The sequence below is a fragment of the Urocitellus parryii genome, chromosome 15 (genome assembly GCF_045843805.1).
Source record: "Urocitellus parryii isolate mUroPar1 chromosome 15, mUroPar1.hap1, whole genome shotgun sequence".
NCBI classification, from domain to species: Eukaryota; Metazoa; Chordata; class Mammalia; order Rodentia; family Sciuridae; genus Urocitellus; species Urocitellus parryii.
Window position 1 is genome coordinate 24,428,356 of NC_135545.1, and position 25,636 is coordinate 24,453,991.

Consider the following 25,636-nt stretch of genomic DNA (forward strand, 5'->3'; position numbering starts at 1 on the left):
CCAGTGTTCAGGATCATAACTTAGGAATTACATAACTTAGAAGTCCTTGACTCTACAAAGCATCAGTTGGAAGTCAATAAAGCCTGTTTCTACCAACCTTTATCTCAACAGTAAAATGGGCAGGTGCCTGAGGCCTAAGCTTCAAGCCAATGGGTTTTTAAGGGCTGTTTAAAAACCAGAACTAAGGATACATTCTTCAGTTTAAGGATGCATTTTGCAGTTCAAAATGTGTTCTTCCTTCTAAAAATGTGACACAAAGAATAATTTACACCAACCGCTTTTTATTATCAAGTTTCAGAAACCTTCCATAAGATGGTTAAAAAAAAGGGGGGGATAAGGGGGGGCACCCAAAAAAACTTATACAACCACTGCTAATGTAATTTTTTCCATTGTTCCCAGTCAGCTCCAAACCCATTTTGTGCAAAGCCCATTTTCCATGCATCTAAATGATAGATACAGGCTATGAAATTCTTTATTCTATTTGTAGCAGCTTATGCAGGTGCAGCCAAACACAAAGCTTCAGGACAAATTGTACAAACTTTACAATGTGGGATTTGAATTTAAAATATGAAACATAAAATCTACACAAAACTGATAAAAATCAAGCACAGATAAGACTGAAACTCATAACCGATGTGTGAAAGGGAGTCTTGTTTCCTTTCAAGTGCTTTAACTGCTACAGAACAGTCGAAATGAAGATGTAAAGCTTGGTGGTTAGTTTAAATTATACACTCTGTAGATACTATACCAATTTTAAAAGTTACACATAGACCAACAGATGTCCATCAGTTCATCTGGATTGATCAGACACTCCAGCTGGCTCGCTGAGAACAAATCAGGCAAATGTGGAAAGAAAATCCACCTGTGCAATTTGTTTGCAGAGTTACTGATGGGCACACTGTACTCCAGGTCCATGATGGCTGCTGCTTTCTTCATCAGAGCTATCATTATATGCTTCACGCCTCTGACCACCTCCTGAGCCTCGAGTGCTATCAAATTCCTGAAGCTCTACCTCCTCTGTTTCTCCGATTACATTAGGTACTTCTGGTCTAGATGGCAGAAGATCTTCTAGTTCCTTCATTAGAATAAATAAAAATGGGTTAACTGTAATGTTTTCAACTTCCCTTTAATACAGTCCAGCTATGTACTTCTCTGGGAATTAAAATAGCAAAGTGACTGGTTTGCACTATAAATTGAGAGATCACAAAGTAATGACCCTCAGGCCCAAACTGCAGATATCCTTTGTGCAGCCCATCAACTGCTTAAGTTATAATTAGCTATTAACATTTAAGCACTGGAAAATTTCACAGCAGACATACTTTCCTGTACCACAGCCCTCTTCAGGTGAGGAATGTGTTCCCCTGGGCTACCAGAATTCCCACCACCACCTCAGACTCAGTCTGTTTTATTACTTATAATTCCCTTGTTAGGCCCCACAATTACATCAGCAATCCTTGCTTTCACATCCATTATGAAAACCCATCAATAGCACAATATTAACAAAATAAAAATTTGCCTGATCTTAGTAAAAGCAAATTGGAGAAAACAAAAACAAAACAAAATTGAAGGTGACAAAGAACTATGATTAAGAAACTTTGAGTTGCCTAAATTTAAAGATCACTTACAGAAAGCTTATCTGGGTTGATCCAGTTGTTTTCAGGAAACTGCACATCAAACTTTATATAAAGATCACCTTTTTCAAAGGGATTTCGATACTGTGGCATTCCTTCACCTCGAACTACACGAACACATCCTATTATTTAAGTAAAGAGGAAATTGTGAAGTTCTTTGAAGCTGCACCTACATCAAAGATCCTGCAGACTGCTTGAACTTGGCTGATCAACAATGCCCCAATTGCTTCTGTGGTGTGGGGGATCAAACTGGCAATGCTAGGCTGGTGTTCTACCACTGAGCCACACCCTTGTCCTATGCTTTTTTTAAGAATATTTCTTTTTCTTAGTTGTAGTTGAACACAATACTGTTATTTATTTTTACATAGTGCTGAGGATCGACCCCAGTGCCATTCATATGTGCTAGGTGAGTGCTCTACTACTGAGCCACAACCCCAGCCCAGTCCTATGTTCTTAATAGCCTTTCACCTTAACTTTTGTATTGAACTAATATTCTCATAACTAATAGATAAGCTTTTCACAACGCATCCCTAAGTTTAGCAGACCTCTAGACTCTACTAATTGTATAAGATAACATCTGGTACTTGTTTTTTTTAAAAAAAAAAAAAAAGAGGGACTGGGATTGTAGTTCAGTGGTAGAGCGCTTACCTAGCATGTGTGAAGCACTGGGTTCAATTTCAGCACCACAATATAAATAAAGGTACATGGAAAACTAAAACCAGAGATTTCTCTGCCTTCCTGTAGCCTGATGTTCCTATCAATCTAATTGGTAAATATACTGATTTATGGCTTTCTTTTTTCCCTATGACTATAAAAATTCATGTAACCTCTTCTAATAATGGAAGATATCTTTTAGAATAACTTGAATCTGTATTCCTGGAATAAGCTATTTTATTATTGTCTTTAAAGAAAGGTATGTAGAAACATTCCTTTGAGTTACCCACTATGAAAAAATTATGTTTAAGAATATACAAGCTAGGGGCTGGGGATGTGGCTCAAGCGTTAGCGCGCTCGCCTGGCATGCGTGCAGCCCGGGTTCGATCCTCAGCACCACATACCAACAGAGATGTTGTGTCCGCCGAGAACTAAAATAAATAAATAAATATTAAAAATTCTCTCTCTCTCTCTCCTCTCTCTTAAAAAAAAAAAAAAAGAATATACAAGCTAGGCACAGTGGCAGAAATCTATGATCCCCGCAACTCAGGGCCTGAGGAAGGAGTATTGCAAGTTTAAGGCCAGCCTTAGCAACTTATCAAGGCCCTAGGCAACTTGGTGAGACCCTGCCTCAAAATAAAAAATGAAAAGGGCTCAGTGGTAAAGTGTCTCTGAATTCAATCACCATTACAAAACCAAACCAGTCTCTTCCCCCAAAACCTATACCAGATAAAATCAAGATTTACCTGGTTCAATTACTTTGCCAGGAGGGTATTTCACCACAATTTGACGTCCATCAAGGTGCTTAAATGTGAACTGAAACCCACACAGAGCTTCAACAAGTCCTATCTTATATGTCATGTGCAAATCATTGCCATCTCTCTGGAACACCTTTAAATAAAGCACACAAAAAAACACTTTAAAAAATTACAGATCCATACCCTGTACTACATTCCTTCAATCAACTTCAAAATCTTAACTGTATCACTGCTTTAAAAGCTTGTGTGTCACTGTCCCTAGTTTCCTAAATTTATGTTAGAAAAGCTAGTAATTCCCAGGGAGTATGCTAAAAACTTGTATTAGGAAGGCAATGAACCAGGAAAACATTGGCACAAGAACAGAGCCGAGGCACCAAAACCTAGAACCAAGTATATTTTCCAATTACTTTCTAATTCTGTCTCTGGGCAGAAAGGTACAGAAAGACCAGCAGGCTTCTATTGAACAGGCTCAATCTGGAATTCTCCCCAGATTTGATCCTAACAAGCGAAGGAGGTTTAAGATCAACACTAAAAAGCTTTACCAGGAAGGCTCAGACATTAAAGTGAAGAGGCTCAATTCAGTGCTTCATATATGCACAGATTTTATCTCATTTAAAATTGAAAACCTGCTTAGAAGAATGTTAATTAAACAAATGATAAAGTTGGCTTATTCAATCCAATACCATAAGCCTATGGACTAGGTAATACAAAGGTTACCAAATAGACACAAAGATTATCTCTAGGATTTCAATGTTTAGTAAAAATAAATTCAATTTCACATATATTTAACATGTAATTTTTACTTGGGAGAATTTGCAAATATCTACACTTAGCTTTTGAAATTTGAGATGAAACAAAAGTAACTGCAGTAAAAGGTCACCTAGTTTTTTTGTTGTTGTTGTTGTTTTTTGTTTTTAATATAACAGGCTCTCTTCTAAAGAGCAATCTTGGCTGGTTCTATCCAAAAGATAAGCTCTTTTCCTAAAATATTCTCCTAAATTTTCCCATGAAATAAACTGTTATCTTAAGCAGTGATTCTCTTAAGGGTGATTCTGGTTGGGCAGCCTCAAAATCAACAGCAGGAGGAAATTTGTTGGGAACACACATTCTTGGGCCCCATTCCACACCTAATGCTAGAAAATAAGAGGTGGGCCTTAGCAATCTACAGTTTTCATAACCCTTTCAGGAGATTCTAAAGCAATGCTTAGGTTTTTGAGAACCAATGAATGTATATTAACTATGACATTTACTTGAGTGTTTCTCACAATGGAACCAATAAGCCTTCTTTAACCAATAAGGCAGAACTTTTCAATGCTTTTAAAATGCTACATTGTTCTTAAAATGTCAGTGTTTCCAAATACCAATATTCTAAGAAACACCTTTTGCCAACAATTCTTTGGTTATAGCTTATTAGAAATAGGGAGCAGGAAGAGATATCTGTTCTTATGTGGGAGAGTTCAACTTAAAGTAACTCCAGTGAAAAGTATGAGGTATTCCTAACAAAAGCTAGGAATGGTGGTGGTGCATGCCTATAATCCCAGTGACTAGGGAGGCTGAAGTAGGGGGATCTTAAGTTAGAAACTAGTCTCAGTAACTTGGCAAGACCCTGTCTGAAAGCCAAAACAAAATAAAAACAACAACAAAAGAAACACAGAATCACTGCTATTCTTTTAGTATGTTGGGATTAAGACAATTTGATGCTAATGTTCAAACACAAAAAATAAGCAAAAATACCATAGAATTTTTTGTTGCCAGAAAATTTTTAAAAAGCAAAATGAATAAGAGCCTAATAAATACTAAACAGCAAAGCACATAAAAACCTTAACAGTTTCTGAGAAATAATACTTAGATTACAAAGAAGGGACTAACATCTTCAGAAACTGTTTTTCTATGCTGTACAAATGCACTTTTGTAGCCAGACCACTACACACACACACACACACACACACACACACACACACACACACACACACAGTATAGCAAGAATCTGAACACACGTGAGATAGCATTCCCAATGACCTTTGATCAGATTTATGTTGTTTAAACTATAGCACCAATCTTCATTTCATTATGGCCCCAATTTCTTTAGTGGAAGTGATGGGAGTAGAAGTGGGAACGGTTTTCTTGAACTGTTAGCTCCATGTCTTACTTTCTTCAGGAGATCAAAATATTTTCAGTTGTATGAACTAACCAAGATTCCTAAAAGTAATCTTTTACTTTACTGGTCATAATAAAGAAGGAACTAGGTGAATTTCCATTCTAATCTTTACCAGCTTCTATTTCCTACCTTAGACAATCAGTTACTTTGCTTTCCGTTGGAAATTCCAAGCAATTCTACTGATGCCAACAATTTTAAGGTTTCTTATTTCTAAAACACTTTCTCACACCCTCAAGAAAGCAGCTTATTCATAATCTCATGCAATTATCTACAATATGCTTCCTGAGGGAGGACTATCTTTGTTTTTGGTAAGCAAGGCCTGGGGAGCACAATGCATGTAACTAAATGGGGGTCAGAACTTAAGTTCCTTGTGTCCAAATCCAGCAATCTACTTTTAAAATTTAATTATAAAGCAATATTATAGCAAAACTTGAGTATAAAAAGATTTTGCCATTAGTTTGACAAACCCTAAACTGAAAAACACCAATCATTTATTTCTCCTCTCCTCCAAGTAACTGTTACTTAACTTTCTCACTATTCTCATATTGCTGCACTGCCAGACATCATTTGATAATCTCAAAACTACTCCAATGATTCTATCAATAAAAATATTCTGGGGATATTTGTACCATCATTCAATATCATCTACACAAAAGCAGACTATTAAACATCTCAATCAGCCTCCCACCTCTTATGCTTTGTATGGTGTTGTTTTTGTATGGTTGTCCAGCAAGCAAGAGGGAACAAATGAGGAAGTAGTTAAAATGCCAGGTATGGTGGCATACACCTGTGATCCCAGAGGCTTGGGAGGCTGAGACAGGAGGATTACCAGTTCAAAGCCAGCCTTAGCAACATCGAGGAGCTAATCAACTCAGTGAGACCCTCACTGAGGAGCTAAGGAACTCAGTGGAGACCCTGTCTCTAATACAAAATAGGGCTGGGAATGTGGCTCAGTGGTAGAGCACTTGCCTTGCACATGTGAGGTACTGGGTTGTATACTCAGCACTACATAATAATAAATAACTAAAGATAATGTGTCCTTAAATAAATAAACAAAAAGGATATTGTGTCCCACCCACAACTTAAAAAAAAAAAGATGCTTATCATTTGTAGGTTTGGGCATATCCAGGAAGAGCTGAAACATAGTAAATTACAGTTTTACTGAAGCATGAACTCTAACAAAAATCAGTGTACCCTAAAAAATGATAGTCCAGGGAAGTGAGCCACAACCTTGTGAGGAAATACAAATTCCCAGAAATCTGCTTCTCAGTAATGGCCTTGATGTTGTTATCTTTGGATTTTTTAAAAAATTTTTTATTTGTTCTAATTAGTTATACATGAAAGTAGAATGCAGTTCTACACATCATACATATATGAAGTGTAACTTCTCATTCTTCTGGTTGTACATGATATAATCATGTATGTACATAGGGTAATAATGTCCAATTCATTTTATTATGATTCTTATCTTCTTACCCCCTCTCCTCCTTTTACTCCTCTCGTCTACCTCCACCATTGTGACTTAGCATCTGTATATCAAGAGAATCCATTGGATTCTTGATTTTAATTTTTTAAAACCCTCTCTCCCCCCTCACCCCCAAATATATACATATGTGTTCATGTGTGTATGAATACATATGTGCACAATGGTATAATCAAATTAATACACACTAGACCATATTGTTAGACAAGTTCCACAACCTGTTCTTTCAAGGAACACTCATCTGGCTACATAATAAGTATAGAGTAAAACAAATCAGAGCAGTGTGTAAAGCCCTATCCACTCACTCATCAAAGGAGTTTCACAATGAAAAATAAGCTGCCTCAAATCATCTGACCCAATGCCCTATTTTCATAAAAAGGAAACTGAGGTGAAAAGATAACAGGATTACTTAAGGTTATAGTGCTTGTCTATGGCAAAGTTGGGACTGAAACTATAGTAACTCCTACAATGTACCTGCTTTGTTGGTCAGTTCTTGCGTAAGCAAGCCATGCTCACTGAAACAACTTCACCTATGTTCAGTGTTACTCTGGGGATCTATCATATTTCTTAAGCAAGACCAATTTCTGAATAAAACAAAATTAAATAAAAAGGAAATTACCTCATGTTCTTTCTCCTGTAGCAAAAGAACAATGTCTCCTGGTTCCACTCCTGGGGCCTGGTCTGCTTCCCCAGTGAATGTAATTCTCTGTCCATGTTTCATGCCTTTGTCTACATGAACTTCAAGAATCTTGACTTCTTTAATCACCTTCTTTCCTTCACATTTTTTACAGCGGTCCTTTTCATTAATTACCTCTCCTGAAAAGAGAGGACATTCAAACTTTCAGCAAGAGTACTATCTACTGCCTTTTCAAGTAAAATGTCTCAAAAATGCCCTTAATTCATTAAATACATGTTCTGAATTACTTCTAATTTCTACCTATATTTCTGTCTAAAGTATCATTCTGAATGACCAAAACTCACATCTTACTGCAATCGTCTGAAAGACACAGCTATACACAATTTCAGAATGTAATGTATCTTATACTTTCTTTGCTCCTGATTCTACTTCCTAAAGTTAAAGTGATGTCTAAGAATCAAGGAAAACATTTAGGTGGTGAGATGCTGGAGCTTTAACTGCTTCTTTAGCAAATGTTTTCAGTTCCATAAGTTTAACAATGGACAGAAATAACCAAAATAAAAATTTAAATATCTATGCCTTATTATTAGATAGTTGGTACTGGAGTTTATTTCATAGACAAAATCTTGTTCAGGTGTCTGCAGATGTTCTTTTATTTTAAAAAACTTTCCCCATTGTGGTGTTGGGGATAAAATACAGGGCCTTATGAGCTCTACCACAGAGCTATATCCCCAACCCTAAACTAATATTTACTATCACTGACTTTTCAAAATCAATTAGAGATGTCTTGAGAGTTTTAGCTGGCAATGAATTCCTCTGTATCATATTTTAAGATACCATGGCTTTTCCATATATTCTTCTGAAATAATCTAATTATGGTATAATAACATAAAACTACATTACACAGTACAATGTGAAGAACAGCATGGCTTTCTAATGCCTGGTTGCTGACATATTTTAATTGTTAGAAGATTTATATAATAACTTCATGGACTGTTTCTAGAGCAGTACTTGTAAAATACCAATTCCTCAAAATAGTAATGGTACATGGGAAAGGATTCTAATTGACTTTGGTTTCCTTTTTTTTTTAATTATAGATGACACAATACCTTTAATTAATTTTATGTGGTGCTGAGGATCGAACTCGGTGCTTCACATGGCTAGGCAAGTGCCCTATCACTGAGCCTTTACAATTTCTTGATAGCAAATTGTTAGCAATTTCAATAATGTTAAAAGCGTAAGATTATCTAGGAAAAATGCAGACTTTTCCACCCCCTCAAAAAAATCTACTAGGTAATTAAAAAAAAAAATCCAGTTCCTCAGTCACACTAGCTTCTTTTTCTTTTTGTTTTCTTGTTGTACTCCCTGGGGAATGAACCCAGGGCCTTAAATATACATCACAACTGTTCTATCACTGAGCCACACTCCTATTATCTACTAGCCACATTTCAAGCACTGCTACAGGTGATTAATGGTCACCTGTATGACACTGCAGATAAAAAACATTTTTATCAGGCTGGGGTTGTGGCTCAGAGGTGGAGAACTCGCCTGGCACGTGTGAGGCGCTGGTGGAGTTGTACTCTAGAACAGAAATATCTCACAGGTCAAATTCAGAAGGCTTCTTTTTTTTTTTTTTAATCAGTCTTTAGAACACAGCCATGCCCATTCGTGTACATACTGTCAATGGCTATAAAAGCACCAAAAGGACAGAGGTAAGCAGATGTGATGAACTATTTGTCCCACAAAACTAAAATATTAACTTCTGTGAGAACAACTTCCATTCTAGTATCTTTCTTCAAAAGCTAACTAAAAATTATGGCGTAGTGGTACACACCTGTAATCCCTGCAACTACTGAGGCCCTGAGGCAAGAGGACTGAGAGTTCAAAGCCAGCCCCAGCAGATTAGCAAGGCACTTAGCAACTCACTGAGACCCTGTCTCTAGATAAAATATAAAAAAGGGAATGTGGCTCAGTGGTTAAGCACCCCTGCATTCAACCCCCATTACAAAAAAAAGTAAAATACAAAGGGACAAATAATCATTTTACCCATCTTTTTCGAATAAAAAAAAGACTGACTTAACTTGGGGCTGAGGGTATAGCTTAGTGGTACACAGTATGCTTAGCACAAGCAAGGTCCTGGGTTCAATTTTCAACAACCAAAAGTGAAACAACACTCATTTTCATTGGACATAAACACAAATTTACTACTTAACTGTGTTCATTGAGCCTATCCATAATGGAATAATTATTTTCACTTTTAGACCTCTATACAAATATACATTGAAAAAGAAAAATTATAACCCTTTAATATCTGCATTCCCAATTCATTCCAACATAAAAGCAAAGAAATACTGGCATGTATACCTTCTCCATTACAATCAGAGCACACAGACTGCATCTGTTGTACCATTCCAGGAGCCAGCTGTCTGATCATGATGCGTACACCTCGACCCCGACAAGCACTACACTTCTGAACAGCTCCAGACTTCCCGCCTTGGCTAAAGAGAGCAAAGTATAAATTAGATTTTTACCCACAGACCATTCCAATATGCCATTCAACCAGAAACTGTGCTGTTAATCCCCCACTACTAATATTTAAACTGACCTTAAGAGGTATCAGAAATGTTGTGTTTGGTAGTAAGTTTAAAATCACAAACAATTTTTATCCAATACAAACTTTCGGCCTGCCACTAAAGAGGAAAATAATATTGCATAAAACAAATACACACTTACCCACTGCATGCACTACAGAGTACATTCTTGCTAAGTTGTAGTTTGGTTGTCTTGCCATTATAGAGATCTTCTAAAGATACTCTGGGAAGGAAAAAAAAAATCAAATTCAACTAAAATTTTGCCAAATTTCTTAAATATAAGATGTAAATAGCTGATACAGCAAATTCCATGGTAATTTTTTAAAACAAAAATTAAAAAAGACCCCACATTAAATCAGTTCGATGGACACATCTTATTTTGTAGCTCAAATTTACAGAAAGATTTTAAGACTACAGACAATGTAAATGGTGCTCAAAGTCAGAATCTACAGCATCACACCAACAATTCACTGTGGCACAATTTCAGATAGAGCTGATAACTGCACAAACTCAGCCATTAAAACCTTTTTCTGGCCTCAGGCAGGAGCCCTCCATCCAAGTAATTCTTAATCACAACCTTCTGAGGTAGTTATCCCCATTTTACAGAGAAGCTAAGTAACTTGTCCAAGACAAGGCTGTGCCCCCCACCTACCCATTACAAGGACTACAAAAAGTTATGTTACAGCTTAAGGGAGGTGTTTAGACTGTGTCTCAAAAAAGTGGCCTTGGGCTAAGAAATGTATTTTGGTGGTAGAACACCTGCCTGGCTTGCATTTGGGCCCCGGGTTCAGGTCCCAGTATTGCAAAAGAACAAGGTAGATTTACCTACACTGTGACAGAAAGGAGGGGGAAAAATAGGTTTTCAACAGAATGTCTCCAAGTTTTAGAGTGTCTGAAGATTCCATTTTATCATAAGCAACGCTGAACAACCTTTACCAAATTTTCAAAGGAGTCAAAATTTTCAGAAGTTTAACTGAAAAGCCTGGTATCCACTCATAAAGGTGTATATGGTAAAATGGCATAAGGAGAAAAGGCTTATTAAAAAAAATACAACTGCTAAAATTTAATTCACTTTTATTCATAAATAGTAATTGAATCACAGTACCAATTTCCATACCAGCCTTAAAAACTAAACAAAAACCAAAACTCCTGGATTCAATCCCCAATACTACAAAGCAACCAACTACATCCAAAACTATATAAAGCAAAAGTCTCACCAATACTATTCATTTAGGACTTGGCAGCAAAGCCTTTAATATTTTTAGTTTTACCATTCTTGTTGTCTTTCAATCTTATCTCTTTTCCCCCCACAGTTGGGAATCAAATCCAGGGCCTCACCCATGCTAGGTAAGTGTGTTCTACCACTGAACTATATCCCCAGCCCCTAAACCTCCTTTAGTAGTATTAATGATTTACTTTTAAAAAACTGGGAGTTAAGGGGCTGGGGTTATGGCTTAGCGCAGTAGAGCGTTCGCCTAGCATGTGTGAAACCCTGGGTTTCATCCTCAGCACCACATAAAAATAAATAAAATAAAAGTATTGTGTCCAATTACAACTAAAAAGTAAATATTTAAAACAAAACAAACAAAAAACCTGGAGTTGAAGAAATGAAGAAACACTTTAAAAGGCACCTATACTATTCTGTGGTATTCAAACTTTCTCAAAACCACTCTTTAAGCTAAAACTTTCATACACTGCAGACTGTATAAAAATAACATTTATGGACACAACAGTACCAACAATTCCAGATGACACATCTACATCTCAAGTCTTAAACTTATTCGTCGCAACTATTTTTTTCTCCCACTAAAAACCTTTATCCAAAGGGGTAGTCCATTTCACATATATATATATATATTAAATTACAACTAGTATGCAAAAACCACTATCTCAGAAGCCAGAAAAATCCACATTTTAACAAACAGGGCCAAGAAAGGGAAAATGGGAGTAATGATCCAGCAAAGTTAGCACTCCCTATCACGGCCTAAACTGGTACAATCCCTTCATAAGGCAATTCACTTATATTTATCAGTCTCAAACAGTGATGCCTGCCAAGAGAGACACAAAACTGTACATAAAAATACCCATAGCAACACTATTACAGAAAAAAAAACTTAATAATATCCTATATAAAAGATAAATGAATGAGGGCTGGGATTGTGGCTCAGTGGTAGAGTGCTCACCTAGCATGTGTGAGGCCCTGAATTCTATCCTCTGCACCACATGAAAATAAATAAAGGTATTGTGCCCAACTACAACTAAAAATTAAATATTAAAAAAATAAAAAAGATGAATGAGTAAATGTATCACAAAATGAAATATTATAAAGCCACAAAAGAAAATGCAATAAGTAGAAATAAGAAGTAATATTAGAACAGCAAAAAATGCATTTGCTGTAAAGTATAAAAAACTTTTTTTTAAAAGGTACAGGAAATACTGGAGTCTTTTTCTTTTTTTTTTTTGTACTCAGGTTTGAACCCAGGGATACCACAGGCCTAGCCCTTTTTATTTTAAGATAAGGCTTCACTAAGTTGCTGAGACTGGCCTCCAACTTTAATCCTCCTACTTTGGCCTCCCAAGTTGCTGGGATTACACATATGCACCAATATGCCTCACTGTTTACCTTTTTTAAAAAGTCCATTTATTTTTTAGAACATTTCTATATCCAAGAATAATATGGAAGAACCAACTCCCCCTGCACAAAATATTACTATTGGAACAGTATCCAAATGAGAATTTATTTCTAAGGGCAAATTCTTTCAAAACACACATAAATTTAAGGATGACTCACATGAATTCCTACAATTTATTCAAATATTAAACAAGATATATTTGTTTAAGTAATGAAATATACACGTAAAGTATGAACTTATCTCTGGCATTTGCTAGTGAAAACTTTAGTGGCTCATGGAAAAAAAAAAAATCACTGGATAAAAGACCTCACAAATTTCAAATAATGAAATATCTACTTTCATATTATACAGGGGTTATGGATTCCCAGTCTAAGATCAAAGTCGACACCAGGTTAATGCCAGGCTGGAAGCCAGCAAGCTCCATGGAAACCATTTTTGGAGAGTTCACACTGAAGATTAAGTAATGAGTGACTTTAACATGTAAACAGACTGGTCAATCACTATGTAATTTTTTTAAAATAAAAGATAACTTGAAAGATTTAAATGTTTCAGAGAAAATAATCCCACACTTGAAAAATCCATCTTCCTACTCAGTAAACAACATTAATTATCCTTTTATGATCTAAAGCAAAATACAAACATCCAGTTTATTAAATTCATTTAGTCACTTAATGAACACAGGAAGACACCATTTTTTTTTTTGGTACCGTGGAAGAATCCAGGGGTGCTTGACCACTGAGCCATATTCCCAATTCTTTTTTATATTTTATTTAGAGACAGGGTCTTACTGAGTTGCCAAGGGCCTTGCTTTGGCTGAGTGAGGTTGCCTCAGCCTCCAAAGTCCAAAGGAATGACTTTTTGTTGTTTTCAAATGAAGGAGAATATTCTATGATATTTCTATCGGATTATTACCACTTGAAGAAAGTACACAATATTTACTAAAAAGAAGACAAAAAAAGATACTCACTTTAGCGGATGCATCATGTCCTCTCCTCTTCTTCTGCCATTTCGACTTCTACTCTGATTGCCCATGAAGCCGAACAATCCTCCACCAAAAATGTGAGAGAAAATATCATCCATGCCACCACCTCCACCGCTACCTTCCCGAAGACCTTGTTCTCCATATCTGTCATACAGCTCACGCTTCTCTGGATTTGATAATACTTCATATGCAAAACTGATTTCTTTAAACTATAAAGAATAAAGTAAAAAAAGAAAACAATTGGATTTTCAAATACAAGAGTGGGGAAAAGTTCTAGAAAACCAGAATCCACTTAACTCCAATAAAAGCTGTCATTTATCTTTGGTTTGATTCTGGTCCTATTTATCCCTAACTACTGCTCAAATGTTAGCATTCGCAATACAAAAGTAAAAGATTCTTAATGTAAATATTTGGCTTTTAGGGTCAATAGATGGATTTTTCCTACAATATTCCTCCTTTCAAAGAGGGCAATTAAATTTAAAACCAAAACCGAAGAAAACCAAAAAGTTTCAAATAACTTACTTTGTCTCCAGCATTTGGATTCTTATCTGGATGGTATTCCTTGGCTAACTTCCTGTATGCCTTCAAAAAAGATTTTTAAAAAAGGGTTATACACAAACATCAGTTTCAAGATTTGCAACAATACCCACTTTCCTAAGAAGGGATGTTTTAAAGTCATAACCTTCCAAAAATGTCATTATCACGACTGGTTAGTATTTTCCATCTCAAAATTGTTTATTCAACAGTTTACTATAATAGAGTCGATAGTTATACTTGAAAATAGATTATACTGAGAAAAACCCAGATACAAACAATGAATGCTACAAAAGAAAAAATATATTTGAAATATATTATTTGTTTTTACTGCCAAATGTTTTTATGGCCAGTAAACAGATCAAGATAACCCCAATAATCTGAGAGAAAAAATTAAGGTGTACAAAAGCAAAATATTAGTATGAATCAAGCTACAGATCCCTGTCTATGATGGCTCCTTGTCTTCCTTTTAACTGTAACACTAAGAAAAAGCCAAGAGATGCTCCTACAAGGTGTCTTTTACGTGTTTTATTTGCACAAGTGGGTGACTGGGATCTACTGTGGCCTCTATCGTAAAGTTGCATATACTCTCAATTAAGTGGTCTGGATATACAACATTTAAGTCTTCATTCACACAGACTCATGAATTATATAATACAGACTAGCATTTCCGGTAGGGTAACAGGAAGTCCATTTTACTCTTTCGATTGTACCGGTCCTACTGCCTAAGGAGCATTCTCGTTTTTCTCAGCTTTCAAATCCGGATACCCTAAGCCCAGAAGGATGCTGTGGGGATTAATTAAATGTCACAAATGCTTTGAAATTCTAAGATGAAAGATTCTGTAGTATTGCAAAGGGCGATAATACGACCTGTTTATTTTTAGTCAGTGTACACTCAGGTGTTTGGCTGGGACCCATGGCTCATTCCTAAAGCGGGCACAGGCCATGGAGATTACCTGCCCATAGAACAATGCATCCAAACAGGGACCCACGCTACCTCAGGCTGTAAGGGCGAGGGAGGAACAGAGGGAGGAGCTGAGGCCCGCAGCCGCGGCACCCAGGAAACAAACCCAATAGCCCGGAGGCACCGGCGGAGGTGGCTAAGACCCTCCTGCCGCTCCGCCTCGCGGCGCCCTACACCCGGCCCCGACGTCCGCGGCGTGGACAGCTTCTCTCCCGGTGCCAGGATGCTTAAGGGCACCTCGATCCAATCTGTTTTTCCGGGGTGGTGAGCGTGGAGAGCCCGACGGGCTGCTGCCTCCCAGGAGCGCCCGGCCTCTGGCGCTAGCCCGCAAAGGGAGGAAGGAAAGGTTTTCGTCCTGTTTGCGCAGGGCTGAGTTTTATTTGCTGCATCTGCAGGCGGGCGGGGCCGGCGGCCCAAGGTCAGCCGGGGCTGGGGTGTGCGGCCCACGGCGAAGCCGGTCCCGCCGCCACTCCTCAGCCTGGGCTCGCTGCAGCCAGCGCCGGCTCACGGGCCGTCCCGTAGCGCGGCCTGGCCGCCCCGGACGCGCAGGCCCCGCGCCCCACACACCGTGCCCGACCGGCCCTCTTCCCAATACCTTCTTCAGCTCGTTCTCACTGGCGCCGGGCGGAACGCCCAGGATGTCGTACAGTTTCGTGTCGGCCACGTTAGCCATGGCGGCCTACGGGCAGCACTCGGGGAGGCAGGCGGCGAAGCGAACGAAGCGGAGCCGGGCCCACGAGTGGCGTCGGCGGCGGCGCAGGCCGAGGGAGACAGCGAGGGGGAAGCGAGGCGGGGCCAAACTTTGACCCGGCGCACGGCGCGGCGTGACGTCGCTTCGCAGAGCCCGCCCCCTCGTGCTCCGACCGGTGCGGTTGGGTGCTGCTAAGTGGACCATGTGCTCTCTTGTACCCAGGGTCTAGGCCGCGAGTCGGGTCCGACGTAGAAAATGAGGAAGAACGCTGCAGGGCGTTCTTTAGCAATTCGTTTATTGCGGGACCGCGTTTTTAACGCCGTGAGCGCTGTGGGGATGAAGAGGCTCAGTTAACTTCGAGATTGGCAGGAAAGAAAGTCCATGTGGGTTTCTGCTGGAGGCTAGCAGAGGTCGTCCTCTGGGTCTGGTTCCCTGGGGACCTTAGATGAAAAACAGCACGTGGGGTGTGTGTGTGTGTGACCTTAGATGAAAAACAGCACGTGGGGTGTGTGTGTGTGTATGTTTGTGTGTTTTGGGAATTCTCAAACATTTACCAAAGGTAGTATATTATACTTCTCAATATAATTAGCTACGTTTTTACCAAATTATTCCATCCATTTTACCCCACTCCAGGTTTTAAAATGAAACCATTTCATTAATAACAAGATAACTTTTAAGGCATAATCAACATCATCACATTTGATGAAATTAACAATAATTGGTTTATGGCATCCATTTCCAAACCAAGGTCTTCCCCGTTGTCTGGGCCATGTCTCTAGCCAACATCAAAAGTTTTAAGTGGCTGCCGCTGCATGCGCTGCCAATGAGGTGATTGAGGCCTATTGATTTACATTTGCTTTAGTTTAGCCTCTACCACGTGGTAGGATATGTAGCCATTTACACTTTATGGGGATAGTAAACATTTTTGGACGATTGGAAAGTGAACTGGTAACAAAGACAGCATAAGCATATCATTCAGCGTAATCTTTCTTCCTGGACATTCCCCCTGTCCTAGTTGTGGAGGGCCCTGAGTGGCAGCCAAGAACTGGAAACCTCGAGATTCTTGAGAAATTAAGATGCCCCTTCCATCAAAGTCTCCCTCTTCCTGAAATGCCATTGGAAGTGCTACTCCCTCTGAAGTTTTTCTTGATTCCATAAACTGGTGAACACTGCTGTCTCATTTAAGTTCCCATTACCCTTGTTTTTTGTTTTGTTTTGTTTTGTTTTGTTTTTTGTGGACAGATATGATGTTGACATAAATGCTATTCTGGAATGTGAGTCTGAACTCTTTAAATAGGCTGGAGGTTCCTTACAGGAGGACCCCCCCTTTAAACAATACTGGGGATTGAACCCAGGGATGCTCTACCACTGAGCAACATCCACAGCACTATTATTTATTTATTTATTTAGCGAGCAGGATCTCAATAAGTTACTGAAAGCTTGGTTCTCAACCCCAGTGCCAATTCAGTAACAATGACGTGGTTTTGAGAAAAAGGAAAAGGTTTTATTGCTTTGCTAGCAAAGGAGAACCTGGAGACCCTGGTCCCAGAGGCTATGATTCTGCCCATCAGCAGGAGCAGTGGTCTTTTAAAAAGATAATTCAAAGGCTACATTGCATGTATTCTCCGTAGGAGTTGTAATTCACTTGTTAATTTGGGCGATAATTATTTCTGAGATCTGGTGCCATCCCCAAAGTCTGGATTTCTTTGTTCTTATGGGGGCGGGGGTATACTCAAGGACAGATAAATCTGCCTAAAATCAGGAAGAAGGATAATCTTCCCCTGAGATTAGGGAGGAGCAGGGAGAAAGGAAGACAAAGAAACTTGTCCATTTAAAAAGTAAATTGCAGGGGTGGGGTTGTGGTTCAGCCTACCACGTGGGAGACCCTGGGTTCGATCCTCAGTACCACATAAAAATAAATAAACAAAATAAAGATATTGTGGTCAACTACAACTAAAAAATAAGTATAAAAAATGTTCAGTGACAGTGCAGCAAGGGCTATATTCAAAGCATAAAGTGAACCACTGTTATAAGAGGTAGTATAAAGTTGTGAAGTTAGATTGTATATGTAGGTTGGTAACTTTTCTCTGCCATTTATTAATAATGGGAACTTAAGCAAGTTTTACCTAACTTTTCTGAGCATATTTCCTCTGTGTAAAAGAGGAAATATAGAGGAAATATATCATTGACTTGTTGGATGATCACAGAATATATACAGAGTACTTAGAACCAGGAATTAGGGCAATCAAGTATTAGTATTGTTTTGGTTCTGTTAGCTCACAGGCTACCTCTCTATTCATTTCAATTCCAGGCTTCTCTAGTGGAATTCCCCAACTTCCTCCATTACCTATGTGGAATGCCCCTCCTTTTTTTTTTTTTTTTAACCATAGTATCTCACTAGATTTCCCTCCTTGCTAATTACCATTTTTCTTTCCTGATTTCTCCATAAATTTTTGCTTCACATGAGAATATGAACTGAAGAATATGAACTTTATTGCAACCTTCATATAGTTTATCTTATTTTTTAATCTTTCTTTATACCATGAACAGTTAAAAAGAGCTGGACTTTCCTCTTTGTTTCACTTTTAGTCTTTTTTGCAAGGGGGAAAAAATGGTTATGATTCAGTATTAGCTTCTGATATTCTAATGAACAATACCTGGGTAAATTCCTCCTTTGCTCCATACTTCCTGATCTTAAATTTTTGATTCATTTATTTATAATATTTTACCCATTTCTGAGTGTGACTTGTAGTCAGAATTGTTAATTGCTGATTTTATAGGTGAACATATTATTTCAGATCAGCATACTTCAACTGATACAAGCTCTCCTGACTGTCCTCATGGACTTGGGTTAAACCTCTGTCAGTGTGACCATTGTAACATTTCAGTCACTGAGTGTTTTTCTGAGGTACCTTATATATTTTAGCTCCATTATTTAGCTAATGCCATAAAGGAGAAAAGACCTGTATCTCATCCTGTGTCTCAAGAACCATAAAATGCTGAGTCACAGTGCATCTGAGGGCTGCTCTCACTAGGCAGATGATTTAAAGTTTGAGGCGGGAGTGATTTCAGATTCTGCCAGGCTTACATTGTTGTTCAGTTCTTTTATTTTGATTCAGTATGCTTGTGAAATTGTGGGGCTGGTGTGGGGTGAAGGCCGATTGGGATTAGGAGGGAGTGTATGAACTACAGTACTGTATTCTTGAAGGCCATTTATACTGTTCACAAGTAATTAAATACAGAAATATGTAATCCATTACTTTAGACAATGCTGTATATGTGCATCATTCAGCAATTCAGAAAGTAGCTTTTCTTACTAACTTTAAATAGTTTTGAATGTACAGAGTAGGTGATGCAAGTTAAAATATTTCTCAGGGATATAGAAGAAAGTGCTAATGGTTCTTGTTATAAGGTGATGCTGGTACTCTGGGAAGAAAGAATTGTGGGATTTATATTATTGGAAAATATCTAAATTCCTTGTAGTATCTAAGCTAGATTTTTTCATTGATGGAGCAACACAGTTGTATATGGTATTCTAGCCCCACCACTAGCATTTCAAGCCCTGCTATAGCATGTTGTAAAGGTTCATTTTTTTTTAAATCAATTTTTTGCATATTTGCTTTTAAAAAAATATTTTTTAGTTGTCAATGGATCTTTAATATATTTATTTACATTGTGATGCTCCGAATTGAACCCAGTGTCTCATACATACTAGGCAAGTGTTTTTCCTCTGAGCTATAACTCCAGCCCCAGGTTAAGTTTTCTTACATCACTATAATGGTGTAATAAGCAGAGAAGGTGACTGGGTAAGTTTACATATCTAACTATTTATGCATCAGAAAAAATGGTGGAGAAGATATGTATACATATTCATTCACTTAACAAATACATATTGTAGACCAACTGTGTGCAAGGCACTGTTACAGTGTTAGGGGTATAGCTGTAAACAAAACAAGATCCTTGCCTTTATAGAATTACCTGCTTGTAGGGAAGCCAGACAATGAATAAGTAAATAAATAGTATATTTGATGATAATGTGTGCTCTGGAGATAAAGAAAGGCAACAGGCCTAATTGATAAGGTGACATTTGTATTGATCTTAAGGAGGTGAGGCAGTTAGGCATGAAGAATTTTTCTTTTTTTGGCTGCACTAAAGATAGTACCTAGGGCCTAGCAGATGTTAGACAAATAATGAGCTACATCCCTAACCTTTTTTACTTTTTTTTTTCTTCCTGCCTCATCCTCCTGAGTAGTGTGCACCATGGTATCCAGCTGCAACAAGGACTTTTTTTTTTTTTTTTTTTGGTACTGGGGATTTTATTTTTTATTTTTTTTGGTACCAGGGGCTCTTTACCACTGAGCCACATACTCAGCCCCTTGTATTTTTTTATTTTGAGATGGTCTTGCTAAGTTGTTTAGTACCTTGCTAAGTTTCTTCGTGCCTCGCTAAGTTGCTGAGGCTGGCTTTGAACTTGATCCTCCTGCCTCAGCCTCCTGAGTTGCTAGGATTTATAGGCATGTACCACTGTCCCCAGAGGATGTTTGAGAAGAGAATTTTTCCAAGCAGTGAATGACACTGTAAAAGCTCTACAGTTGAACATAAACTGGCTAGTTACAGGAAGGGGACCAGTATGACTGGGAAACAAAGCAGGTAGATTGAGGGGGCACTAGTCATTCATAAAGACTGACTTTTACTCTGAGTGAGACAGGAAGCCATTAAAGGGTTCTAGTTAGAGGAGAGAAAATTGCATTTTAAACTCATCATTCTTGTTTGCTGTCTTTTTTTTTTTTTTTCCTATTTTTTCTTTTGGTACTGGGGATTGAATTCAGGGGCATTCAACCACTGAGCTACATCCCCAGCCCTAGTTTGTATTTTATTTACAGACAGGGTCTCACTGAATTGCTTAGAGCCTCACCTTTGCTGAGGTTGGCTTTGAACTTGATACCCTCCTGTCTCAGCCTCCTGAACCACTGAGTTTACACAGGCCAGGTGATTGTTTTGTTAAGGAACTATTATAATAAAACCCAGGTTATAGATAGTGTGGGCCAAGACATTCATGGTAGATTGGTGAGGAATGGTTGGAATCTGGATATATTTTGAATGTTGAGCTGATAGAATTAAATGTTGAGTAGAAATAAGGATGAAGTGAAAAAAGTTTAGTTAAATTATAAACATTTGGGCCAAGCATGGTGGCACAGGACTTCCAGTGACTTGGGAGGTTGACATTGGAAGGACTATAAATTCAAGGTCATCCTTGGCAACTTATCAAATCTTGTCTCAAAAATGAAAAACCCACTCCTGAATTCAGTCCCTAGTTTCAAAAGAAAAAAAAGTAAATATGCCAGTAGATTTCAAGAAGGAATGATTTTGAATTTAATTAAAAGATATATTTTAAAAAATTGGGGGGCTGTAGGTGTAGCTCAGGAATAGAGTGCTTTCCTAGTTTGCATAAGGCCCTGTGTTTGATTCCCAGCATTGAAAATAAATATTTTAAAATCCTTATTTTTAATTGACAATAATTATATACATATGTATAGAGTACAATGTGATGTCTTGGTAAATGTATGTATCGTGAAATGATTTTATCACACTAACTAGTATATTGAACACCTTACATAACCTTTTTTGGTAATAATGCATTTAAAATCTATTCTTGTGTTTAGCATGTGTGAGACCCTGGGTTCAATCCTCAGTATCAATAAAATAAATAAATAAAAACTTAAAATATTTTTAGCAATTTTGAACTACATAATACTGCATTATTGTCATTGTTGTCATCATCGTCGTCGTCGTCATCATCATCATTTTATACCAGGGATTGAACTCAGGGGCACTCAACCACTGAGCCACATCCCCAGCACTTTTTTGTATTTTACTTGGAGACAGGTCTCACTGAGTTCCTTAGGGCCTAGCTAAGTTGTTGAGTCTGGCTTTGAACTCACGATTCTCCTGCCTCAGCCTCCTGAGCTGCTGGGATTACAGGCATGCACTTATGCGCCCAACTACAATATATTATTGTTGACTATGGTGACAGTGTTGTACAATAGGTCTTTTTTTGTTTTTGGTTTTTTTTAAAGAGAGAGCGAGAGAGAGATAGATAGAGAATTTTAAATATTTATTTTTTAGTTCTCGGCGGACCCAACATCTTTGTTTGTACGTGGTGCTGAGGATCGAACCCGGGCTGCGCGCATGCCAGGCGAGCATGCTACCACTTGAGCCACATCCCCAGCCCATGTACAATAGGTCTTGAAAACTGATATTCCTATCTTACTAAAATTATACTCTTTGGCCTCTCCTTTCTCCAGTCTCTGGTAATTACCTTTCTACTTCCTACTTAAGTTTTTTTAGATTCCACATATGAGATCATGTGGTATTTGTTTTTGTGTGCCTGGTTTTCACTTAGCATAATATTCTCTAGATTTATCCCTATTGTCACATGACAGAATTTCCTTCTTTTTAATGGTTGAATAGTATTCTATTGGATATGTATACATACCACATTTTCTTCAGCCATTCATCCCCTGATGGATGTTTAGATTGATTCCATATCTTGATTATTATGAATAATGCAGTGAGAATGAGTGCAGTCATCTCTTCGAAAAACTGATTTCAGTTCTTTTGGGAATATATCAGAAGTGGGATGGCTGAATCATATGGGAATTCTATTTTTAGTTTTTTTGAGGAACAGACACATTGTTCTCCATAATGACTGTACCACTGTACAAACTTATGTTCTAACAAAGTGTAAGATTTCTTTTTTCTCCACATCCTCGCCGACCCTTTTTAGCTTTTGTCTTTTTGATTAATAGCCATTCTAATGTGTCTGAGGTGATAATCTCATTTTTTTTTTGAGGTGCTGGAGATTGAGCCCAGGGCTAGGCAAGCACTCTACCACTGAGCTATAACCCATCCCCTCATTGTGGTTTCAATTTGCATTTCTCAAGGAGGAATATTGATTTAAGCAGACTGAAGAGATAAATTTGAGGCCCATCAATGTAGTGATGGTATATAAAGATATGAGATCAAGGAGCGTTCACTTTCACTGCACATTGGAAATGCATGATAGAACTTTCTAAAAATGCCAACACATGGGCCTCTCCTCCCAAAGGTACTGACTAAAGAGCTGAGGTAGGGTGACAGCACTGTATTTTTTTAAATGGTCTAAGGTGATTCCGTTTATGAACATGTAGATTGTTTTCACTTTTAACACTATGAACAATACTTCTATATATTGCCATGTATAGTCTAAATTTTATGTAATTCTTAGTTGCTGCCATGGGCTACAATTCTAGAATATTGCTTATATCTTTATTTTTATCAATTTCACACATGAAGAACACAGAATTTGTTCCTGTATATAGTCAAAAACGTTTGTTCTAAAGTCAGAATGAATTTGCTTATTGAAATTTCCATGCCTTAATCATGAGAACAGTCATCTAAAATCTGCAGTGACATTTTAATTGCCAAATCTTTCTCTTAGAATGCCAAGAGGTTTCAACATCGTTTGATCAGAAAAAGAAAGAAAAAGCATAGCTAAGAAAAATTCAATACAGAAAGAACATTAGATATTGTCTTAGTCATCAAGGTGGTCACAATCTGGAATTCAGTTTAATTTTCTTGTCAGGTAATTTCTCCTTAGTGAATTTCATCAGGCTTAAAACAAACTATAGTATCAAAGACACACAAAATAGAGCCAGATGCAATGGTGCACACCTGTTTTCCCAGCAACTCAGGAAGCTGAGGCAGGAGAATTACAAGTTCAAGGCCAGCCTCAGCAATTTAGTGAAGCACTAAGCAAGTTAGCAAGACCCTGTCTCTAAATAAAAAAATAAAATAAAAAGGGCTGGGGGTGTGGCTCAGTGGTTAAGTGCCCTGAGCAAAATAAAATGTTGGTAAATCAATGAACAAGGAAACCAACTAGGAAGCTCAATTAAGAGAGATGAAGGTAGACAACTTGGACTATGATGGGAACAGTAAAAATGGGTCGGGCGATGAAGTGAAACCTCGAAATGTAATAGATACTTGGTCTTTATTGGTGTTTTCAAGTGTTTCTCCCTTTCATATTCCTAAAAGCACAAAGCTTTTATTCTGAAGTCACCAGACTGTTATCACCTACTACCCTTGTTAGGTTATCAATTTATCCACCCTTAAAATCACTCTTCCCTATTTTAAAAAATATTCTTTTTAGATGTTGATGGACCTTTATTTTATTCATTTATTTATATGCGGTGCTGAGAATCAAACCCAGTGTCTCACACATGCTAGGCAAGTGCTCTTCCACTGAGCCACAAACCTAGCCCCTGACTCTTCCCTATTTTTAAAAAAATTTCAGTTCCTGGTTGTTTGTCCAGTTCCAATTTTTTCTCAATTCTTGGATATTTCAATATAGTTCTTACACCTTGCCCTCTCAGTTCTTTGAACTCAGATCCAATGATCCTGTCTACTCAAGCTATTCATTACCAGGGTCCCATGACTTTATCATTGACAAACCCCTCTTAATTCCATTTTCTGACTACTAACTTATCTTTCTGCTCCCTCTAATACCCTGACTCCAACAATCCTTTGACTGTATCACAAAGGGATTTATTACAAAGGAGGCCAATGGTGAGAATGGAAGAAAGATAAGAGTTTGATAGTGTTTGACAGTGAGAATTTGTTGAGAATGTGGTACCATTGATGGATTATGGATCCTGGTCCTTTTGGACTGCTGGTTGATTTTAATGTGGGTGTAGGAAAATTAAAGAAAAAGTCAAGATGCCCTCCAGATTTTTTTACATGAAACACTAAGCCATGATAGAGTCATTGATAGAGAATAAATAGACTGGGGGAGAAGATTTGATGGTTGTGTGAATCAAGAGTTCTATTTTGGTAGAGTTAAATTTGAAATTCCAGTTACCAGTAGAGAGGTAGACTCCAGGTTTGGACCCAATCACTTGGAGCCTGGGGAAAAGGTGAGGAATGGGAGAGTTTTGCAGTAGTCATACTATGGTGGCAAAGTTTGGGGACTAGTTGAAGTCATCTTCTTCATATGGAGGAAAACCAGCCACAAGTTGAAAAGGCTGCAGGTTTCCATTTGAACAAGAAGTCAAAGGAACTGTTCAGAGGCATTGAGGCTGCTGAGATTTTGATGGACAGTGCTTCCAGAGGCACAGAGGAAGATTTTCAGGCTTATGATAAGCATGGACCCAGTTCAATGAAACTAACTTCACCTAGTCCCAGCCAATGCTTTTTGTGACACAGTTTCAAATCTGCTGTGTTCTGGCTAAAGTACTAAAGATGGCTTATCACAGAACTGTATATCGAAATATATCTGATATTTAAAAACTTCTACCCTAATCAAGATGTCTCCAATGCTTTCTCTCCAAACTTCTGAATTTGAAGAATTGATCAGTTTCTTAAATGAAAAAGGAAAGTGGACAGACAAAAGACCTTGATTTGAACTAGCTTACAACAATGTAAATGACTTTCTGAATCAACCTATAGTTTTATCTCAACTTGAATATTTCTTAGACCTATGAGTCTCAAGTGAGAATCTAGACATCTTGCTTCCAGAGGAAATGAAGATACTACACATTATTTCTGTTAACATTTATGTGATTCAAAAGTCTCAACTACTCAGGAAGCTGAGACAGAAGGATTGCAAGTTCCAGGCCAGTGTCAGCAACTTGGCAAGAAAGGCCTTAAACAACTTGGTGAGAACTGTCTCAAACAAAACAATAAAAAAGGGCTGGTGATGTACCTCAGTGGTAAAGTGCCTTTGGGTTCGATCTCTAGTTAAAAAAAAAAGAAAAAAAAAATCTAAACTATATATAAAAACCACATGAAGAGAAATCTTGCTCATATCCTTATCTTCTCCAACCTGTTTTCTCTCAAGCCATCTCCCTATATTTATTACATATTATTTCATTGTTTCTTTTTAC

At 37.9% G+C, this 25,636-nt stretch overlaps 1 protein-coding gene across 1 annotated transcript; it reads right to left on the reverse strand.

Annotated features, from left to right (window-relative positions):
• Window positions 1–261: 261 nt before the first annotated feature.
• Window positions 262–15,814, reverse strand: Dnaja2 (DnaJ heat shock protein family (Hsp40) member A2). The gene is made up of 7 exons (XM_077792820.1): window positions 15,621–15,814; window positions 14,050–14,109; window positions 13,513–13,736; window positions 10,055–10,135; window positions 9,686–9,819; window positions 1,626–1,753; window positions 262–1,075 (listed from the first exon to the last, which is right to left on the reverse strand). Exons 1-7 carry the CDS (start codon window positions 15,696–15,698, stop codon window positions 884–886), a joined length of 897 nt encoding a protein of 298 aa, XP_077648946.1. The 5' UTR covers window positions 15,699–15,814; the 3' UTR covers window positions 262–883.
• Between the last annotated feature and the right edge of the window lie 9,822 nt (window positions 15,815–25,636).